Genomic DNA, 17614 nt, shown 5'->3' on the forward strand with positions numbered 1-17614 from the left:
TCCAAGAAGGAACTAAAATAGAGCAGAAATGTACGGCTATAAAATCATCTGCAAATTGCAGATGATTGTTTCTTCTTCAAAGTAACCGAATGCATATCAAGGATAGCTGACATGATGAATATTAAAACTAAAAACCAACAAAATACATAGACAAGAGTTTAGTACAACTCTTAGCAAAGAAAAGAAACTGTACAATGGAGTTTTAGTGGCTGCAGCTGAATATGCACCTAGGACCCTTAGAAAACATGGTTTCTGCAATGCAATCTGACAACCAAATGCTATTCTTGTATTTAGTTGCTGGCCCCATATGAATTTTTTAGCTCATGCCACAAGCAAAATACTGTGTCATAATCGCCATCATCGAAGTTACAATTTTCAACCTGTGAGACACTTACTAGGCTCCTTAACCACTCTTCATGGAGAGTTGAGAACTCTGATCTCTGTTCACTTGACTTAAAACTTTCCCCAACACTTATTTTCATTACTTGTCCAGCCTTTGAGGCAGCTTCAACTACCTTTTCTGGGATCCCAGCCATGATTGCAACTTGCAAACCATAACTCTCCGGGCATGCTCCATTAGTAAGCCGATATAGGAAACTTGGCTCTTGCTCACCTTTAGAACAACCTTCAGACTTCACCTTAAAAGAGCAAGCCATGTGTTGCAGTATAACATGTGGATGAGATGCAAATTCCTTTGTGAGTGGATGGTAATGTGTTGCAAATAACAGCCGACAATGAACCTTTTCAACAAGATGGCGGAACACCTACACAAACATCAAAGTAGGTTGTTTGAAAGGGGCATGAGTATTCAAATTCTAGAATACGTAATAATTAAGAAGTGCAGAACAGAGAAATCCAGATCATTCTCAGTTAGATTTGGCTAAGATGTTTCTCTGAAGCTATCAAGTAATATTCCTCTATACTATGAGCATAAGCAAACTTCATTTCTCAAAGATTTGCAACATCATAAATACAATGGTGAAACCATTTGTGCCTGCCTTTCACAAACATGATTCATGGTGGCACTAGATTTTTTCAGTCTAAAAGAAATGCAATATTTATTCTCATCATCAATTGGAGCACATAAAACATAAATATTTCCTTATTATACCATATGTTTTTGTTTTGTAAAGAGACTAAGGGTCAATATCTAGCAATGTAGCATATCGGTTCTCCTACTTTAGGGGGAATACGTAAAGTTGTAATAGATTATTGAAGTTTGAAATCTCACAGCATATGCAATAGCATATCCATCAAAAGTGCTTGTTCCTCGACCCAGCTCATCGAGAAGAACAAGAGAATCTTGGGTGGCATTTTGAAGAACTGATGCCGTTTCAGTGCACTCCACAAGGAAGGTACCTACAAAAGTAGGTTGCACAATCAGACTTTGCAACAGAAAACGTGAATGTAGTCATGCAGCACATACCCTTATGAAAGGCTATAGACAGATTGAGGAAACATGTTTTTAACTGTTTGAAAAAACCCCGAAAAACATGTCGACTTAATTGAGATACTCAACAATAGAACTATTTATTAAGCACAATCTGGAAAGGCAATTTTGAAAATTCCAACAGTTAACTGTATGTATAAGGATCAGAAAAGTACACAGGTGATGCAACTCCCACTTCAATTTGGATATATTTGACAATACATTCAGAAAAGCAAAGCATATTCATTTGGAACAGATAGTGTTGGACCACGAGAAAAGTATGTTAGGAAACTGTTGTACTTACTCTCGCCAGTCATGATCCGGTCAGTAGCACCAAGCCTTGTAAAGATTGTATCCACAAGTGAGATAACACATGTCTCACAGGGCACAAAACTTCCCAACTGCATGTAAAAAGATTAATGTATGAAACACTGCAGCAACAGGTGAGACTAATAACAAAACATGCTGATCACCAGAAGCCTGTGGAAGCAGGTGTTTAATTAATGGCAGCTCTTAGGGACCAAGAGAAACAAACCTGGGCCAGCATAACAGCCAGACAAGTGGCACGCAAGAGAGTTGACTTTCCACCCATGTTCGGTCCAGTCAATAGCAAAGCACGAGGAGTATAGTCATTTACACCTTCACCAAGGAAAATGTCATTTGGGACAGGCAGTACACCATTCTCCCCAAGGGCAAATGGATGCCAAAGCCCTGTAATTTTAAGTATTGGTCCTCCTTGATTAGAGGTCATGGTTTTTGATTGGGGCAATACAACAGGCCTTGCCATAGTCCCAGATGAAAAACTTGCAGTTACTGCAAAAGATCTTAGTACATCGATGCAGTTTAGGGCATGAATAACTTGAGACCATTGAGAAGCTTTTTCAATAAATAACTCGATCAGTATGGAAAGTGTTTCAGCATCCGAATCTGTTAAATCATGGTTCTGGCAGATATCGTGTCAGTTAGGTACCCAGAAAGCAAAAAAACTAACTTAAGTCACTGCTGAAACCAAATCTGTTACTAGAAAGCAATCAGTTTCTAGACAATCAACATGCATACCACATTGAAATTGGTCAGCTAGCACTGCCTAAATGACAAGCTAAAGATGGGCCTTTTCCACCATTATCAACTCTATTATATCTTAGATCTAATTTGAATTTAGAATATAAAATGCATAATTTCTACGAGAAAATATCAAAACATAAATCCATAGCTACATACTCAGCCTCAGGATTGCCTGCTTAGAGGCAATATCCAGGAAAAATCAGAACTAATAGGATATTTGTGAAAGCTTAATACAAAAAATACTCCCATTGATACATAATAAGAAAGCAGACCTGGTAATTTGGGAAGTCGCTCTCTATGGCTGCTTCAAATTGAGTGAGGAATTCATCAAGCCCATTAGCACCACTTAGAATTGGAAACTTAAAAACTTTTGATAATAGAGATACCATATCTGCATCCTTTTGTAATAGCCTTAACAAATCCATTCCACTCCAGAGACCTTTGACAAGTGTACCAAAAGCCTTTACCTGCCCCACAATAGGAAACGTTATATATCAAGATGTTTAGAAAGGAAGTGTCCCTGGCCAAAAGACCACAAAAGCAACATGTTTAACTTATGAGTCCAATATCTTCCTTTTTTACATGGAACCTATCAGTGAAACAAAATAAAAGAACATGGATTGTTGTTGCCAAAAAATTTGAGGAATAAATATTTTTAGGTCAACCATGCAGTTGTAAAAATATTAACAGCGAACAAGATGCTTTCCAAACACTAGTTTCCACAACATGCAACCAATGATTCATTTAGTATTTACTTTCCAAGTTATTTTACCCAGACAAAGCTACAGGAGTACCAAATGGGGGGGGTGAAGATACAGATGTAGGAGACCTACCAGTTGTTTGAGTACTTTTTTGCCTATCATGGGAAGAGCGAGAGAAGCTGATGATTGTATGCTAGCCTTAACACGTCCAAGTAACCTTTCTAAGTCTGGAAGTTTGCGAAGATATTGACCAATGATTAACATAATTTCTGAATGTGACATGAGTTCTTCAACCACATCTAGCCTTTTATTAATGCTGTCAACATCTTTCAGTGGATGACAAATCCAGTTCCTTAAGAGGCGCTTACCAGATGATGTCACACAGTTATCAAGATACTTATACAATGTACCTGAAAATAAGATAATTTTAAGGACTAAAAAGCTAAAAAAAGCAACAGCCAGCAAAAAATATTGCTAAGCTAACAACATTCACCACTTGCCTGAAGAACCACCATCAGCACTATTACTGAAAATCTCAAGATTTACTATTGTCTGCCCATCAATTCTGAGGCAACCTTGATAAACATGGTAGGGTAAGACATCTCCACTCTGTAAAATGTCCTTCAGCTGTATGAAATAGAACTAATTAGATATCTAATGTGTATACTGACATGCTTATATAAATGCTAGTCCGCAGGCTTACCATCAATCGTGACATATGACTGACTAATCCACCAAGAGCACACACTGCAACATCATGGTGCACCACACCATCAAAAGCATTAAAATATGAATTAGGCGACCCCTTAAAGTACCCTTTTGACTGAATCATATTTCTAACTTCAGAAGCATCCAGAAAATCAGTAGAGAATCCAGGACTCAGTTGAACTGCTGTAGTTCCTGCAAGATAAACGAAAATCAATATGCAGTTTGACTAACCATGATTAACATAGTTTCTCAGCATTTAAAACTACATAAATCTTCAAGATAAAGAATCTAATTAAAAATGATAAAAAGGAAGGGCTGATTTATGACAATTTTCAATTATACAGGTGCAGATTGTCCAGAGAGTAGAAGGCTTTTTAACCTTAAATGCACATGGACAAATTCATCTTTACCATATTGAATTACTGTTTTCGTAATTTAAACAAGACTTACATAACATAATTAAGAACCCAATAGGAAAGCAGAAGATGAAACAGTTTTCAAATACAAGAATCTCAATTCAGCTTTACAATATACTTTCTCTTAGGGATAGAAAGTACTCAAATAAAGCTAGACATACAGATTCATACACATAGAGAGAGGTATTGTTCAACTTGCAGATAAAAGAGTTGATAAAATGCTCACCACTAAATGAGTACTTCTTTAGTGCTTTATGAGCTTCTCTGGACAGCCCTGAAATACTTGAACATATACTTCAAATTAAGAGGCAAAACTTTTATAAAACTAGAACTCAAAAGAAGAAAAATTGAAAGAAAAGTTCACCTCTATGTTCATATATGACTTCCTTAGGAGACACCTACATCAGATTCCAACCAATACATTAGAGCTTATTTTCCAAACATAAAAATCCATCATACGTAAATACAAGAACCTACCTGCATCAATAAAGCTCCCAGAGCAGAACAAGTAGCATCATCACTAATAGAACCAACCCAAAATTTTAGAGCAGCACAATCAACAAAAGCAAACCCATATGTAGTTGAACCATTCTCAACTCCATAGTTGCCCTAAGTAAAAAAGCAGTATGTAATCACAATATGTATATTCCAATAAATATTCAAATTACAAATAGAAAAGTAATGCACTTTAAAATGGAAAAACAAACTGCAATAACTTATGCCTAAGAACTGTGAAGATCCAAAATAAATGGTGCAACACTAGGAAAACAACTATCAAATCAGCTCATGCGGAAAAGGAAGCATGCATGATTACATAAATATTTCAACAATATGCATATACTTGACACCCTGACCCAGACCCTGACAATCCCACCTACCTAACCCGTTAAAGAAAAGGAAAATAAAAGAAAAGAGGAACAGAGAAAAGGAGAAAGATAATATCACTTCAAGAATTCAAAAAAATGAGAACAAGTAATATATAAACTTCAAGAAAACAGCAAAAAATTCGACCACGAAAATATGGTATGATAGATAAGCAATATGTTCATCCGATAGATAACACCTTCCAAACCCATATCTAAATAAATAAACAAAAATATTTTAAATAGAGAGAGGGGGGATTACTTCAAGCCTCAAGGAGTCAACAACATAGTAAAATACATCCAAATTCAGTATGATAAGTTTCAGGAAAGCATCCGAAAATTTGAGCCAGAGAAATTCATATTACAGTTGAACTAGATATATTCATTCAGCAGACACAGAAGAACTAATTATTGGAATGTATAAATATATAAGCATAACCAACCTCCTTTATAGCAAGTAGATGAACAGCATCAGGTCCAATGTTACCATCAACTGCTGTTGATGGGGTGATCACTTGAACTAACTTTCTTTGAATGACCTGATAATAATCCAATGTAGTTAGTCAAACTATTTAGACAAGCTACTGAGCCCAGCCATGGTGTAAAATTAAAGACATGAAACCACCAAAGAAAGTCAACATAAGTAGCAGAATATTTATTCAAGAAGCATGTACAGGGAGCTTTGTTGGAGAATCCAATTTGATGAAACCAAAAAGTATTGTAGTCTTAGACACATCAAGCATTTTTGAAGTAGGAAATTTTCAAAACATTTCTCTTCAAAACATGACTCTTGCTTGTTAGCCTTAAAGAAATACAATATCAAGGCACATAAAGGATGGCATACCAAAGAGTAACAATAATATAACAATAATATTTTTAAAAAAATTAGATTCAAAATTGCATCTCCAAACATGCAAAATTAAAAACTTACAGAATTTGCACCCCTAGCTTTTGCTTGCTGAGATGTCTCTAACTGCTCCATACGTCCCACTTTGTATCTTCAGAAAAAAACAGAAAATGTGAATAAGAATATGCTAAATTAAAGAAAGATGCCCCATCTAGAATTCAACATTGCACTCTCAAAAAGATGACCAAGGACATAAATCATCATTCCCTCTTTTGCACTTTCGACCATCAAACCTAGTCTTCCTCCCCATTCCAGAATGATTAAAAAACAACATTCTTGTTGACAGCTTATTGTAAAGGATTCTAAGACAAAGTATACACAGATGAGGATGAAGGCAATCACAAATCCCTTCATCATTCTTACCCGCGAGCAACTAGCTTTTGAACAGCATCATCAATTCCACTTTCTGGTATACCAACCTGTACATAAAGAAAGATACCATGGGTATTGCATCTACACCACCACTGCAAAGGCCATATATAGAGATAATATTCCAATAGACCAATACAAGAATGAAAACTAGACAATTTACCTGGCGGCATTTGCCTACTCCGCTTACTGTCATCTTCCAATCAAGCTCCTTGTGGCCAATTTCAGCATCTATCTCATAAAGCTCATAGAATTTTCCCTTTTAGAGAAAATCATATGGTTGAATTAGGTAACCACGACTAAGGAAAATAAATACAAAACTCATAACATGCATCATTCAATTAAAATCCAACTTATAGATGAAGGGAGGTCTCACAGAATATAAGAGACCATTAGGTTGAAGAATAAAAAATCTAAATAGTGATATTATCCACATCACAAAATTAAATACTCTTTTCCACTCCCCCATATAAGTTATCCAGTTAAAGGTTCATTTCATATGACTAACATATAATCCAATGTTGGTAATAGCTAGTGACAAAATGAAACTAGAATGTGGCGCAACAATAACTAACCACTTTAAAGAAGAGAACAATATCCATATATTGACATTTGACACCCCAATATTGTTTTTGAGATGCTGACATATTCTTGAGAACATCGGGAGGTATAAAAAGAGTCTTCTTGTCGTAAAGGGGGTCACTAGGCCTTCTTCCATTAGCATCCCTTATGCGAGAAGGATCAAGCCACTCAAATTTGCTAGCAACATCACTATCATTCTTGTGATTATTGTTCCCAACAATAGATTCCTGGAGAAGCTTTATTCTTTTACTGGAGTCTAATAAAGAATTGTCCTTATCCCCAAAAGTAGGGAAATAATCTTGAATTCGCTTGAAACGGGAAACACCAGGTCGTGTAGCAGGTGTTTCAGGTCTGAGATCATCATCATTCTCGACGTTTAGAACATTAGTCTTTTCAGATGGTTTAGCAATTAGCTCAACTCTAGGCAATTCCTCCACATCAGAAGATTTGTCAGCTGCCTGGTTCCTGCAAATTAAACACAAATTATTGACGAAGGTTATACTCCGATGCTTGATAGCTAGAAATTGGAAATTAATTTTCTGAAGAAATTTATTTCAATGGACTACCATTTTCTTTTGTCCTTACTCGTTAAAGATTATGTAAAGTTTTCTAAAAAAAAGTAGAGGAATAAAAGAGATAAATTCCATCCTGTGTCTGATTATTAAACCCTAACAAACTTTAAACCGTAAAGGTACGTCCAAATCGTTTTTAGAAATACAACGAATTGATTTGTACGCCTAAAATTAACCCAAAAAATACCTCTGACTTCCATTTTCTCTGTCGTCAGCCTTCACAAACTTGTGCATGATACTAGAAAACAGAGAAGAGGAACCCCTAGCCTCGGCATTCGATGCGAAGTTTACCGGTAAAACCTTACGAGGCACCTTCTCCGGTGGAGTATCAGTGCCTGTGACTTCTAAAGAGGAGCCACAAACGTCGCCATTCAGGTTCTGTTTAGAAGGAAACAGAGAAGCTCCTTGACCTTTTACCTCACCGACAGCGCCGTTTTGGCTCGCCGGCGAAGGTTTTTGCCATAACGAGAGTATCGATTTTTGGCGCTGCATTTTCAGAACGTGGGAGGGAGAGAGAGAAGACGTTGCGATAGCGGTAAAAAGCACCTTAAGAAGCAAAATTTTGGCGCCAACTTTTGCCCCCCCTCCTTTTACAGTGTTTTAGCAAAAATATAGAGCGTCAGATTTCTGAAATATGATCTAAAGCGAGACCTTAATACCTTTGCTATGTACCATTTTGATGTGTTTTAGCTATTAACGATTTGTATTGTACCCATACCGGATTAGCAGGTGACGAAGCCAATATTTCACTATTGGGCCAAAATACCAACCCCGCAACTATAATTGGATTTTGTTGAAATGATAATTTTTTTTTTAACTCAAAGATATAATATGTTTCAATGTAGTCGAACCCATATCATTTGTGTTGGTAATAATACTCATGTCAATTGAGTTAAAATTCAATTAATTATTAAAATAGTAATATTAAATGTTAAAATTTTACAATGTTTTAAGTTTGACTTTCACCATGTGTAAGTGTTTTTCTTTAGATTTATAAAATTAATCTTAAAATAATATCTATTGTTTATTAAAAAAATAAGGGATTTTTGGTAATTTTACAACTGAATTTGAGACTTCGTCATGAGTGACATCAAAGTAAGTCACTTAAATATAATATTAGTATACCTATCACACGTGTATATGTGCAGAAATTATATTTTAAAATAAACAAGTTCATATAAAAATCAAAATATATATAAATAATAAAACATATGATTTAAAATTAATAATAAAATCAATTAATTTAAATTATGAGTTGAATGGCAAATAGTATTAAATGCATTCTAATTGTTTTTCAACTTGCTCTATCATGTTTCTATAAAATTCAAAATGTTATAATGTTTTTTTTTGTTGTAAAATGCGTATAAATAAAATTTTAAAATAACTTTAAACAAAATTACATGAATTAAAAATAGTCTACTACTATTCAGGGAAAAGTCTGGTACCCTAGCACGTTTGTGTCTACCGCCTCTGGCAAGTTTTTTAGGTTTTCTTGTTTTGTCTGTCTTTTTCTTCTTGATTTCTTGCGTTTCTGTCCCTGGAAAATTATGGAGAATGAATTAGCCCAATTAACAATTAATGAAGAGGAGGATGTTGTTATTAAAATTCAATAACATCATGGAACGGAAAGAAAATAGGAGTTTCTTCAATTGGTGGGGTGTTTTTTTACAGCAAGTATAATTCATTTTCCAGCCATGAAAGGTACTATGGTAAATCTATGGCACCCTGTTCGAGGAGTTAGAATCTAAGATATGGGGAAAAAAGGTTTTTATTTCAATTTTTTCATTATATGGATCTGGAGAGGGTTTTGAAAGGCTCCCCATGGACATTTAATAATCATTTGTTGATACTTTATAAACTGAGGTGGGAGGAGGATCCTATGCAGGTCCCTTTAGTGTTAACCCTTTTCTGGGTTCAGATACATAACGTGTCTATTGGTTTGTTTTCTGAAAACTTAGCAGTTAATCTGGGGAATTTTCTAGGAAATTTTATGGAATATGATGTGTCAAATATAGGAAAAGAAAACAGGAATTTTATGAGGATTAAGGTCCAAGTCGATATCAGACATCCTTTGAAAAGAAAGAAGCTAATCGAATTTCGGGGGAGGAAGTCATATGTTTGTTTTAGATATGAAAGATTGACACTTTTTTTGTTTCTATTGTGGAAAATTGGGTCATAATGATTCTTTTTGTGTGGCAAAGATGTTGATTGGAGTGGAAATCGCAGAAATGGGTTGGGATTTATCAATAACAGCACAATCCCGAAGAGCTCTGACTATGAATAGTGTCTGGCTACGAGAAGATGGGGAGGGGGTTACAGGTGGAATTCATGAGGGAAACAGGGGATTTGCAAGGAGACCACAGAGAATGGAGCACATGAAGAGTTATGGGAAGGCAGTTGATCCAGTTCTTGGCTTTAATTTGGAAGGTGGTTTCTTATGTGATGGTGCAAAGTAGGTTAGCTCATTGATGGATCAAGCCCATTATGTGATGGATAATGATTTGGAGGATGTGGCTTTAGCGGGAGAAGAAGGTAAAAAAAGATCTAGAATGTAGAATGATGATGCATTAAAGAATGAGGGGATTATCTCTCCGGTAAGAAGTAGGAGATTGATAGACCTTAATCACTTGACATTGGCGACTGCCAAGAGGCAAGCCGACCGTGCGTTATGAAAGTAATAAGTTGGAATGTCCGTGGATTGGGGAGTCCACGGACATTTAGAAGACTTCGACTTCGCTGAAGACTAATGACCCCCACATGGTCTTCTTTATGGAGACGAAACTTGACAGAATTCAAATGGAAAGAGTTCGAAGGAGATGTGATTTTGTGAATGGCATAGAGGTGGATCCAGAGGGAACTAGAGGAGGGCTATGTTTGGCTTGGAGGAATGACGTCAATATTTCTTTGAAAAGTTACTCTAAAAGACATATTGATGTGCTAGTACATGATAATGAGAGGGAGGTTATGCGGCAATTTACATGCTTTTACGAAACTCCGTACGCACGAGACAAGATTCATGGGCTGTCTTGAAAAATCTCTATAATGGAGAGAATAATCCATGGTTAGTATGTGGGGATTTCAATGAAATCATGTATGGCTTTGAGAAGAAAGGAAGTATGCCCCGTGATAAAATGATAACAGATTAAAGAAATTTTTTTTTGGTAACTGTTATCCTCTGAACATATGTGACGATTCAGCATGAAAAGGTGGAATTTAATTGCATCCAGCTGTTAGATTTGACTGGGTATTAATTACTGGCTTTTTCTTTTCATTTTCCGATTTTACTTTTTAGGATCAATTTTATTGGGCAAACTTTGTAGCCCAATTTTTGTTTTATGTTTGTAGACAGTAGGAACTAAGCCCAAACATATTGGGTATTATTTTGGTTTGATTCTTTAATTTATAATAGCCCAGTCATATTATTCAAAAAAAAAATATACTACTCTCTAGCATGGGTTTTCGTCTGTCATCATTGACAGGTTTGTTTCTTTAGTTTCTTGCGGTTCTAGTTCGGTTTTGAGCGGTTTTCCGGAGCATAGAGGATGAGATAACGAATCTGCGTCTCACTGATGAAGAGGAAGATGCTTTCCGGGAAGATCCTTAGGCGTTCGATTATGATAATTACTTAATCAATAAAGTAGTACTAGAATAACGCAACCATTCGTGAGATTGCTAATGGGGATCAAGTGCAAGTCATACTGTCTATACCTTTGGCCAGGACAAAACTACCCGATTCTAGGATATGAAGGCTGGATGGATCGAAGATGTATATTATGAAGAGTGGTGACAAGTTGCTTGCTCGTGGAAATTCAAAAAATACAAACAGATTCATCTATTCCTATGTCTACCTCTATACAAAATTTTTTCTCGGTCTTATGGGCATTACAACTTCAAGAGAAGATCAATATCATAATGTGGAAAGTATACAACGATTTTATGCCTACATATGCAAATTTAAACAAACGACATATTCCTACTCTTGCTCTTTGCCCGTTATGTCATACAGATTTGGAATTTGTTGACCATTTGTTGCACTTTCGCCCAGTAATGGGGCAAGTTTTGGTTTCTTTGCGTCTTGATGTGCCCCATATGTCAAAACATCTAGATTATAAATCATGGTTAGTAGAGGCCTTTCAAACAACAGGTGACAGAAATAGAAAACTGGTGACTCTGTCTATTTGGTCCATTTGGTTTGCATGAAACAAATTAATCCATTAGGGTACAAGGCAAACAGTGAATGACTTGGTGGTGTTCATTTTAGGCTAATTGACTAAAATTGAAGTTCTAAAATTAGTGAAATACCCTAGACGCTCCTCTATACTCCCAAAATCTCTCTCACTTAATTGAAACTGAAGCCTAAGGTATGAGCCGTGTTATTCGCTTATCTCTTAACATGATGAGCCGTGTTATTCGCTTCTCTCTTAACATGATGAAAAGTAATTTGCTCAAAGCAACCCAACTCACTTTTCCAAACATAGTCATAAAAAAAATCGAAATCACTTCCTCACAAAGTACTTCAAACCCTAAACCTAAGTTACTTTTATAAACCCTAAATCAATTCCCAAAAAAATCCATTTTACTTTTACAATCCTAAAAAAGGTTTTTTTTTAAAAAATATTTTATTTTTTAATTATAATTTATTTTATAATTAATTATTTTATTTTTAGGAAGTCTAAATCGATAGGACAATTGTACTACACCTGCACCAACATGACAAGCCATTAGAAATCAAATTGATATGTCGTCTTTCATTATTGATTTCCGAGATGCCCTGTCCATTTTTGACACACTTAATACATCGATTTCAACCCAAATCATCAATTGCTTTGCTGACTTGAGGTTTCATGCATCTCTCATATTATTTCGGTAAATAATTTATTTTTGTATTATTTCGTAAAAAAAGCAAAGGTATACTTATATTTATATATTCTACATGAAAACATTTAAAATATTAAATTATGACATCGTGAAAAATAATTATGTAGTAGTTATATTTATTAAAAATTATATAAAAACCAGTTAAAATGGTAAACTTATATAATTCATCATATTTGAATTTTTATTAATTTTATGTAAAAAAATCCTTTCTTGATAATATATTTTATTTCACATAATTTTAATTGTTTTTAGTGCCCATCAACATATGATGTCAATTCAATTCAAAAGCTTAAATACAAATATAATGGTAAATTTAGCTCTTAATATTTACATTTTTTTATCAAATTGATTTTTATTATTTTTCAAACTAAATTAGCTATTAGTCATTCGAAAAAAGTCAAATTACTTATTTAACGAAAATGCTAATTGAAATATTAATTTTAATGACAATAGTATAGTAACCTGCGTGGTAGTTTATGTTTATTTCATGTTTACATGTCATTATTTATATTTTATGTCATATCTACAAATAATTTAAAAATTATAAAAATATTATAAAAAATTTAAAAAAACTTAAAATATACATGAATTATATGTGAGTTATTATAGTTAAAAATTTAACATATTTTAAATATTTTATAGATAAGTATTGTGGAAACAGTAGGCGTATATATTATACCAATGAAAAATCCAGTTCTTTAGATTTTGGCTTGGGCATCACGCTAATTACGGTGTTTCCATTCTCCAAGTCAGCAACATCCACGATTGCAATGTCATCATGTTAAATACGTAAAACTTGCAAAGAACCTTCCAGATATTAAGAAGCCCAGGAACTTTCCCGACCCTTGAGCTTCTATATAATCTCCCATATATCTTCACTATCACCAGTTGTTTTAGTTTGTTTGATCAAAGCTCTACTTCTCATTTACATTCGTCTTCAACAATGCCGACCCGATTTGGTGGAGCCGTGACTCAGGACTGGGAGCCCGTTGTGCTTCACAAGTCTAAACCCAAGGCTCAGGACCTACGCGATCCCAAGGCCGTGAACCAAGCGCTGCGGTCGGGTGCACCGGTTCAGACCATCAAGAAATTCGATGCTGGATCGAACAAGAAAACGGCGGGACCAGTGGTGAACGCTAGGAAGCTTGACGAAGGGACGGAACCGGCAGCTTTAGACCGGGTTCCTACGGATGTTAGGCAAACCATACAAAAGGCCCGGCTGGAGAAGAAGTTGAGTCAGGCTGAGCTAGCTAAGCTGATAAACGAGCAGCTCAAGGTGGTTCAAGAGTACGAAAACGTTAAGGCAGTGCCTAACCAAGCTGTGTTGGCCAAGATGGAAAGGGTTCTCGGCGTGAAATTGAGAGGCAAGTCAGGGAAATGATCCCGTAACGCCGTTATTGTAAAACAGGGTGCTGATGTTTTTAGTGTTGTTGAACATATTTGTTTGTGGTTGTTGTTTGGATCTCATGAAAGGAGCCGAATTGTACTGATTTGATATCATGAAAACGAAAAATTCTACTTTGATTTGTGCTTTCATGGTGTTACAAAGTTGCAGCCCTTTTAAAAAATCTCAAATTTACTCCAATAAACAAGGATGCTGTCTATTCCAAAAATTTAAGCTTTAAATTGAGAAAACAATACATTACTATGAAATCGAATGGATATAGATTTGAAGACTAACTATGCTGTTATAATAACTATGTTTTGTCGGATAAGATCCGGTTACAGGTAATAGATGAATATGGCTTAGTGCCACGGAGAATCATGAATGGGAGTTACGACAGACTTGATTTGAAGATACTGATTAAGGGCATCCAGTCCAAAATCCCTTCCGAATCCACTCATCTTGTATCCACCGTAGGGGCAATCCACGTCAAATGCAGTGTAACAATTGATCCAAACCACGCCGGCACGGATTGATCTCGACACGGTGTTAGCCACGTTCAAGTTCTTTGTTATAATCCCAGATGCCAGGCCATAAGTTGTGTTGTTTGCTCTCTTGATTGCTTCTTCCATTGTTCTGAAAAACCCCATTTCAATGACCATACTTCATCGAGAAAGGGAAAAAAAAAAGAACAACAGTTTTGAAGTTTAGAAACTACTTACTTGAATTTCATCAACGACATCACCGGGCCAAAAATTTCTTCTTTTGTTATGATCATGTCTTCCTGTTACAACAATACAAATCACTATGGTTTAGATATCTTAAACCAAACCTATTAAGACGTGATAGCTTTATGGTTGTCTTACATTAACATCAGTAAATATGGTAGGCTCGATGTAGTATCCTTTCTGGCCGACATGCTTGCCCCCTGTTAGCAAAGTAGCTCCTTCTCTCTTTCCATGCTCAATATAAGATAGAATTTTCTCGAATTGCTTCTTATCAGTCTAAACACCAAACATAGTCCGTTAAATTATAAAATTCCAGGCTTCAAGCAAAGGTAACTACATAAAAATTATGACTCGGCTTACTTGGGGTCCTTGATTAACTTGAGGGTCGAAAGGGTCCCCAACAACAGTTGCTTTTGCCTTCTCTACCAATTTCTTCACAAGTTTTTCATAAATACCTTCTTGAACATAAACACGAGAACTCGCCACACAAATTTCTCCCTACAAATTTACAAGATAGACAACAGTTGAGTACATGTAAGATTTGTTCAATTGTAAAAAGCAAAAATAAAAAATCACCTACTTTGTTGTAAAACATGCCTCTGAAAGCAATATCTGCAGCCTGGTCAATATCAGCATCATCAAATATTAAGAGAGGCGATTTGCCTCCCAACTCCAGTGACACTGGCTTTAGATTACTTGCTGCCGCTGCTGCCATTATCTTACGCCCAACTTCCGTAGACCCTGTGAAAGTCACTTTATCAATGTCCATATGAGCACTAATGGCAGCTCCAGCAGTCTCTCCGAATCCATTCACTACATTGAGCACTCCATCAGGGATACCAGCCAGCTTGGCAAGATGAGCATAATAAAGGGCTGACAGAGGAGTCTGCTCAGCAGGCTTGACGACCAAGGTGCAGCCAGCTGCTAATGCTGGGGCAGCCTTCATGAAGAACATGGTAGTGGGGAAATTCCAAGGGATTATACTTCCCACAACGCCAATAGGTTCTCTGAGAGTGTAGCCTTGAAGTCCCTTTGACATTTTTAACACTGTTCCATGAATTTTATCGGCTGCACCCGCATAGTAACGCAGAGTCCTTGCTGCTCCTGGGATGTCGATGGCCTTGCAAAGAGTAAATAGCTTGCCCCCGTTTACGGCATCTAATGCCGCTATTTCTTCTACATTTTCTTCAATTAAGTCTGCCAACTTCATCATCATCCTTCCTCGCTCCTAACATCATATTTAAAAGGATGAATGAAGACTGACATAGTCCCAAATTCGCAGTTTCTTTACGGTACCGAATTATATTTCTTTTATATTTGTTGCACTTTGTTAATTACGATTTTGGAAACAGAGCTATTCGTCTTTATTGTTAAAAGTTTCTGATGGAATTAGAATTGGCTTCATATATTTACGACCTTATATTTAATCCAGAGTTAGTCTTGAGTAAAATTTTCCAAAGTTTTTAGAATTTAATGAGAATTTTTAATAAAAACTTGAAAAGTTTAGGTATATAGGTAGAATTTTGTAAATAAATGAAGGAGACAATTGCATCTGACTTCAATTATTCGGGGTAGTGCAATTTTGTCCACAGGTGGCGTCGGTATATGAGCCAGATAATAGCATGTGAATTCTTGAAATACCAACACCACCCTGTATGTTTGTCCACTTCCCGTACTTTGAAAACGTCAAGCTATATTCATTGAACACTAAATTTCAGCTTAAAGATTTAAAAAAAAAATATTATGGCTTTTGTTAAGGGAGCTCCACTCCATGAAATAAAAAACAGTGTGGTTGGGAGCTGACAAATCTTTTAGAAAGTTGATAGTCGTATTTTCTCTTATATTTGAAGGAGTGGTCAATTTACAACGTGAAAAGTGCTTTGTATGATATTTGCGCTTAAAATGGATAAAATTTTAGTTAGGTTTTTTTATAATTTATAAAATTATAAATTAGTAATGGTAAAATTATACTTTGGTCCTTTAAAGAATAATAAAAATATGATTTAATTCTCTAAAAATCATAAAAAAAATAGTGAAAGGATGATATTCATTCAATGAAGGACTTAAACTGAATTCTATTAGCAAATATTTTAATTTTTAAGTAATATTGGGTTTGAGTTTATAAACAGAAAAAATAAATGATGATAATATTTAAAATAAAGTAATTATCGAATATGAGTAGGAAGAAAAGAGGAACATACAGAGCCGGACATGCGAGGCCAGGGGCCATAGTCGAAAGCATGACGTGCAGCCTTAACAGCCAAATCAACATCCTCCCTATCGCCTAGCGAAACTTTTGTTATCACCTCCCCTGTTCTTGGATCAATTGTATCAAACGTTTTCCCTGTTCATAATTATTCATTCATTCCTCGATTAGCAATAATCCCAGACAACATGAGACGCAAAAACAGAACACCCCCCTCCCCATCATGTTAAATGGAAAGATACCTGAAATAGAATCCACAAAGTTGCCATTGATAAAGAGCTTGGTGAATTTTATCGGTGGAATCTTGACAGAAGACTCGCAGTGACTGCCCATTTTCTAACTTATCTCTGTTTCTCTCTGTCTCTGCTATTCTAGTTTATTACGTAAAAGAAGAAGAGAAGCCCCCTTTTATCCTTACAAGTTGCCCCAGGCCCAAGGTCCTTCATCTTTGTTTAATGCCAATTAGCTTAAAAAATGGAGTTATAGTTATTATCTTAGGAATAATTAAATATATTTGTATGCCGTCTGTATAGGTTTTATTTTATTTTATTCTTATGTCATTGGACAATGCATTTTTAAAGGTCTATGAATATTATTCAACTTTATTTGGAAGAAATAAGCACCATATTATTTAAGTCATTATAAAGTCATTTTCTCAACATCCCCTTTTCAATATTCAACCCTTCAACAAAAGGAAAAATCAATGTGCCATAAATACATTATTAACATAAAATTAAATACACGTAATGTCTTTTTATCATTTCGTTTAATTTTTTTTACCTTCTTAGCTTTTGAACTTCCGTTTT

The 17614-nt window shown here is 35.5% G+C and overlaps 3 protein-coding genes across 3 annotated transcripts; 1 reads left to right on the forward strand and 2 right to left on the reverse strand.

Moving 5' to 3' along the window:
- Positions 1–121: 121 nt before the first annotated feature.
- On the reverse strand, positions 122–8338 carry LOC107901218 (DNA mismatch repair protein MSH7). Its single transcript, XM_016827128.2, has 17 exons — positions 7800–8338; positions 7034–7505; positions 6622–6717; positions 6453–6508; positions 6114–6180; positions 5626–5721; positions 4797–4928; positions 4684–4717; positions 4546–4593; positions 3899–4095; positions 3696–3822; positions 3328–3605; positions 2767–2961; positions 1965–2372; positions 1734–1830; positions 1232–1359; positions 122–764 (listed from the first exon to the last, which is right to left on the reverse strand). Exons 1-17 carry the CDS (start codon positions 8102–8104, stop codon positions 291–293), a joined length of 3210 nt encoding a protein of 1069 aa, XP_016682617.2. The 5' UTR covers positions 8105–8338; the 3' UTR covers positions 122–290.
- Positions 8339–13270: 4932 nt separating this feature from the next.
- On the forward strand, positions 13271–14022 carry LOC107901220 (multiprotein-bridging factor 1c). The gene has a single exon (XM_016827131.2). The coding sequence runs from the start codon at positions 13434–13436 to the stop codon at positions 13869–13871; it is 438 nt and encodes a 145-aa protein (XP_016682620.2). The 5' UTR covers positions 13271–13433; the 3' UTR covers positions 13872–14022.
- Positions 14023–14094: 72 nt separating this feature from the next.
- Positions 14095–17257, reverse strand: LOC107901219 (aldehyde dehydrogenase family 2 member C4). The gene is made up of 7 exons (XM_016827130.2): positions 17051–17257; positions 16804–16946; positions 15183–15830; positions 14963–15100; positions 14741–14878; positions 14597–14658; positions 14095–14510 (listed from the first exon to the last, which is right to left on the reverse strand). The coding sequence occupies exons 1-7, from the start codon at positions 17139–17141 to the stop codon at positions 14237–14239; spliced, it is 1494 nt and encodes a 497-aa protein (XP_016682619.1). The 5' UTR covers positions 17142–17257; the 3' UTR covers positions 14095–14236.
- Positions 17258–17614: the final 357 nt, after the last annotated feature.

This window comes from Gossypium hirsutum, chromosome D06 (assembly GCF_007990345.1).
Source record: "Gossypium hirsutum isolate 1008001.06 chromosome D06, Gossypium_hirsutum_v2.1, whole genome shotgun sequence".
NCBI classification, from domain to species: domain Eukaryota; kingdom Viridiplantae; phylum Streptophyta; class Magnoliopsida; order Malvales; family Malvaceae; genus Gossypium; species Gossypium hirsutum.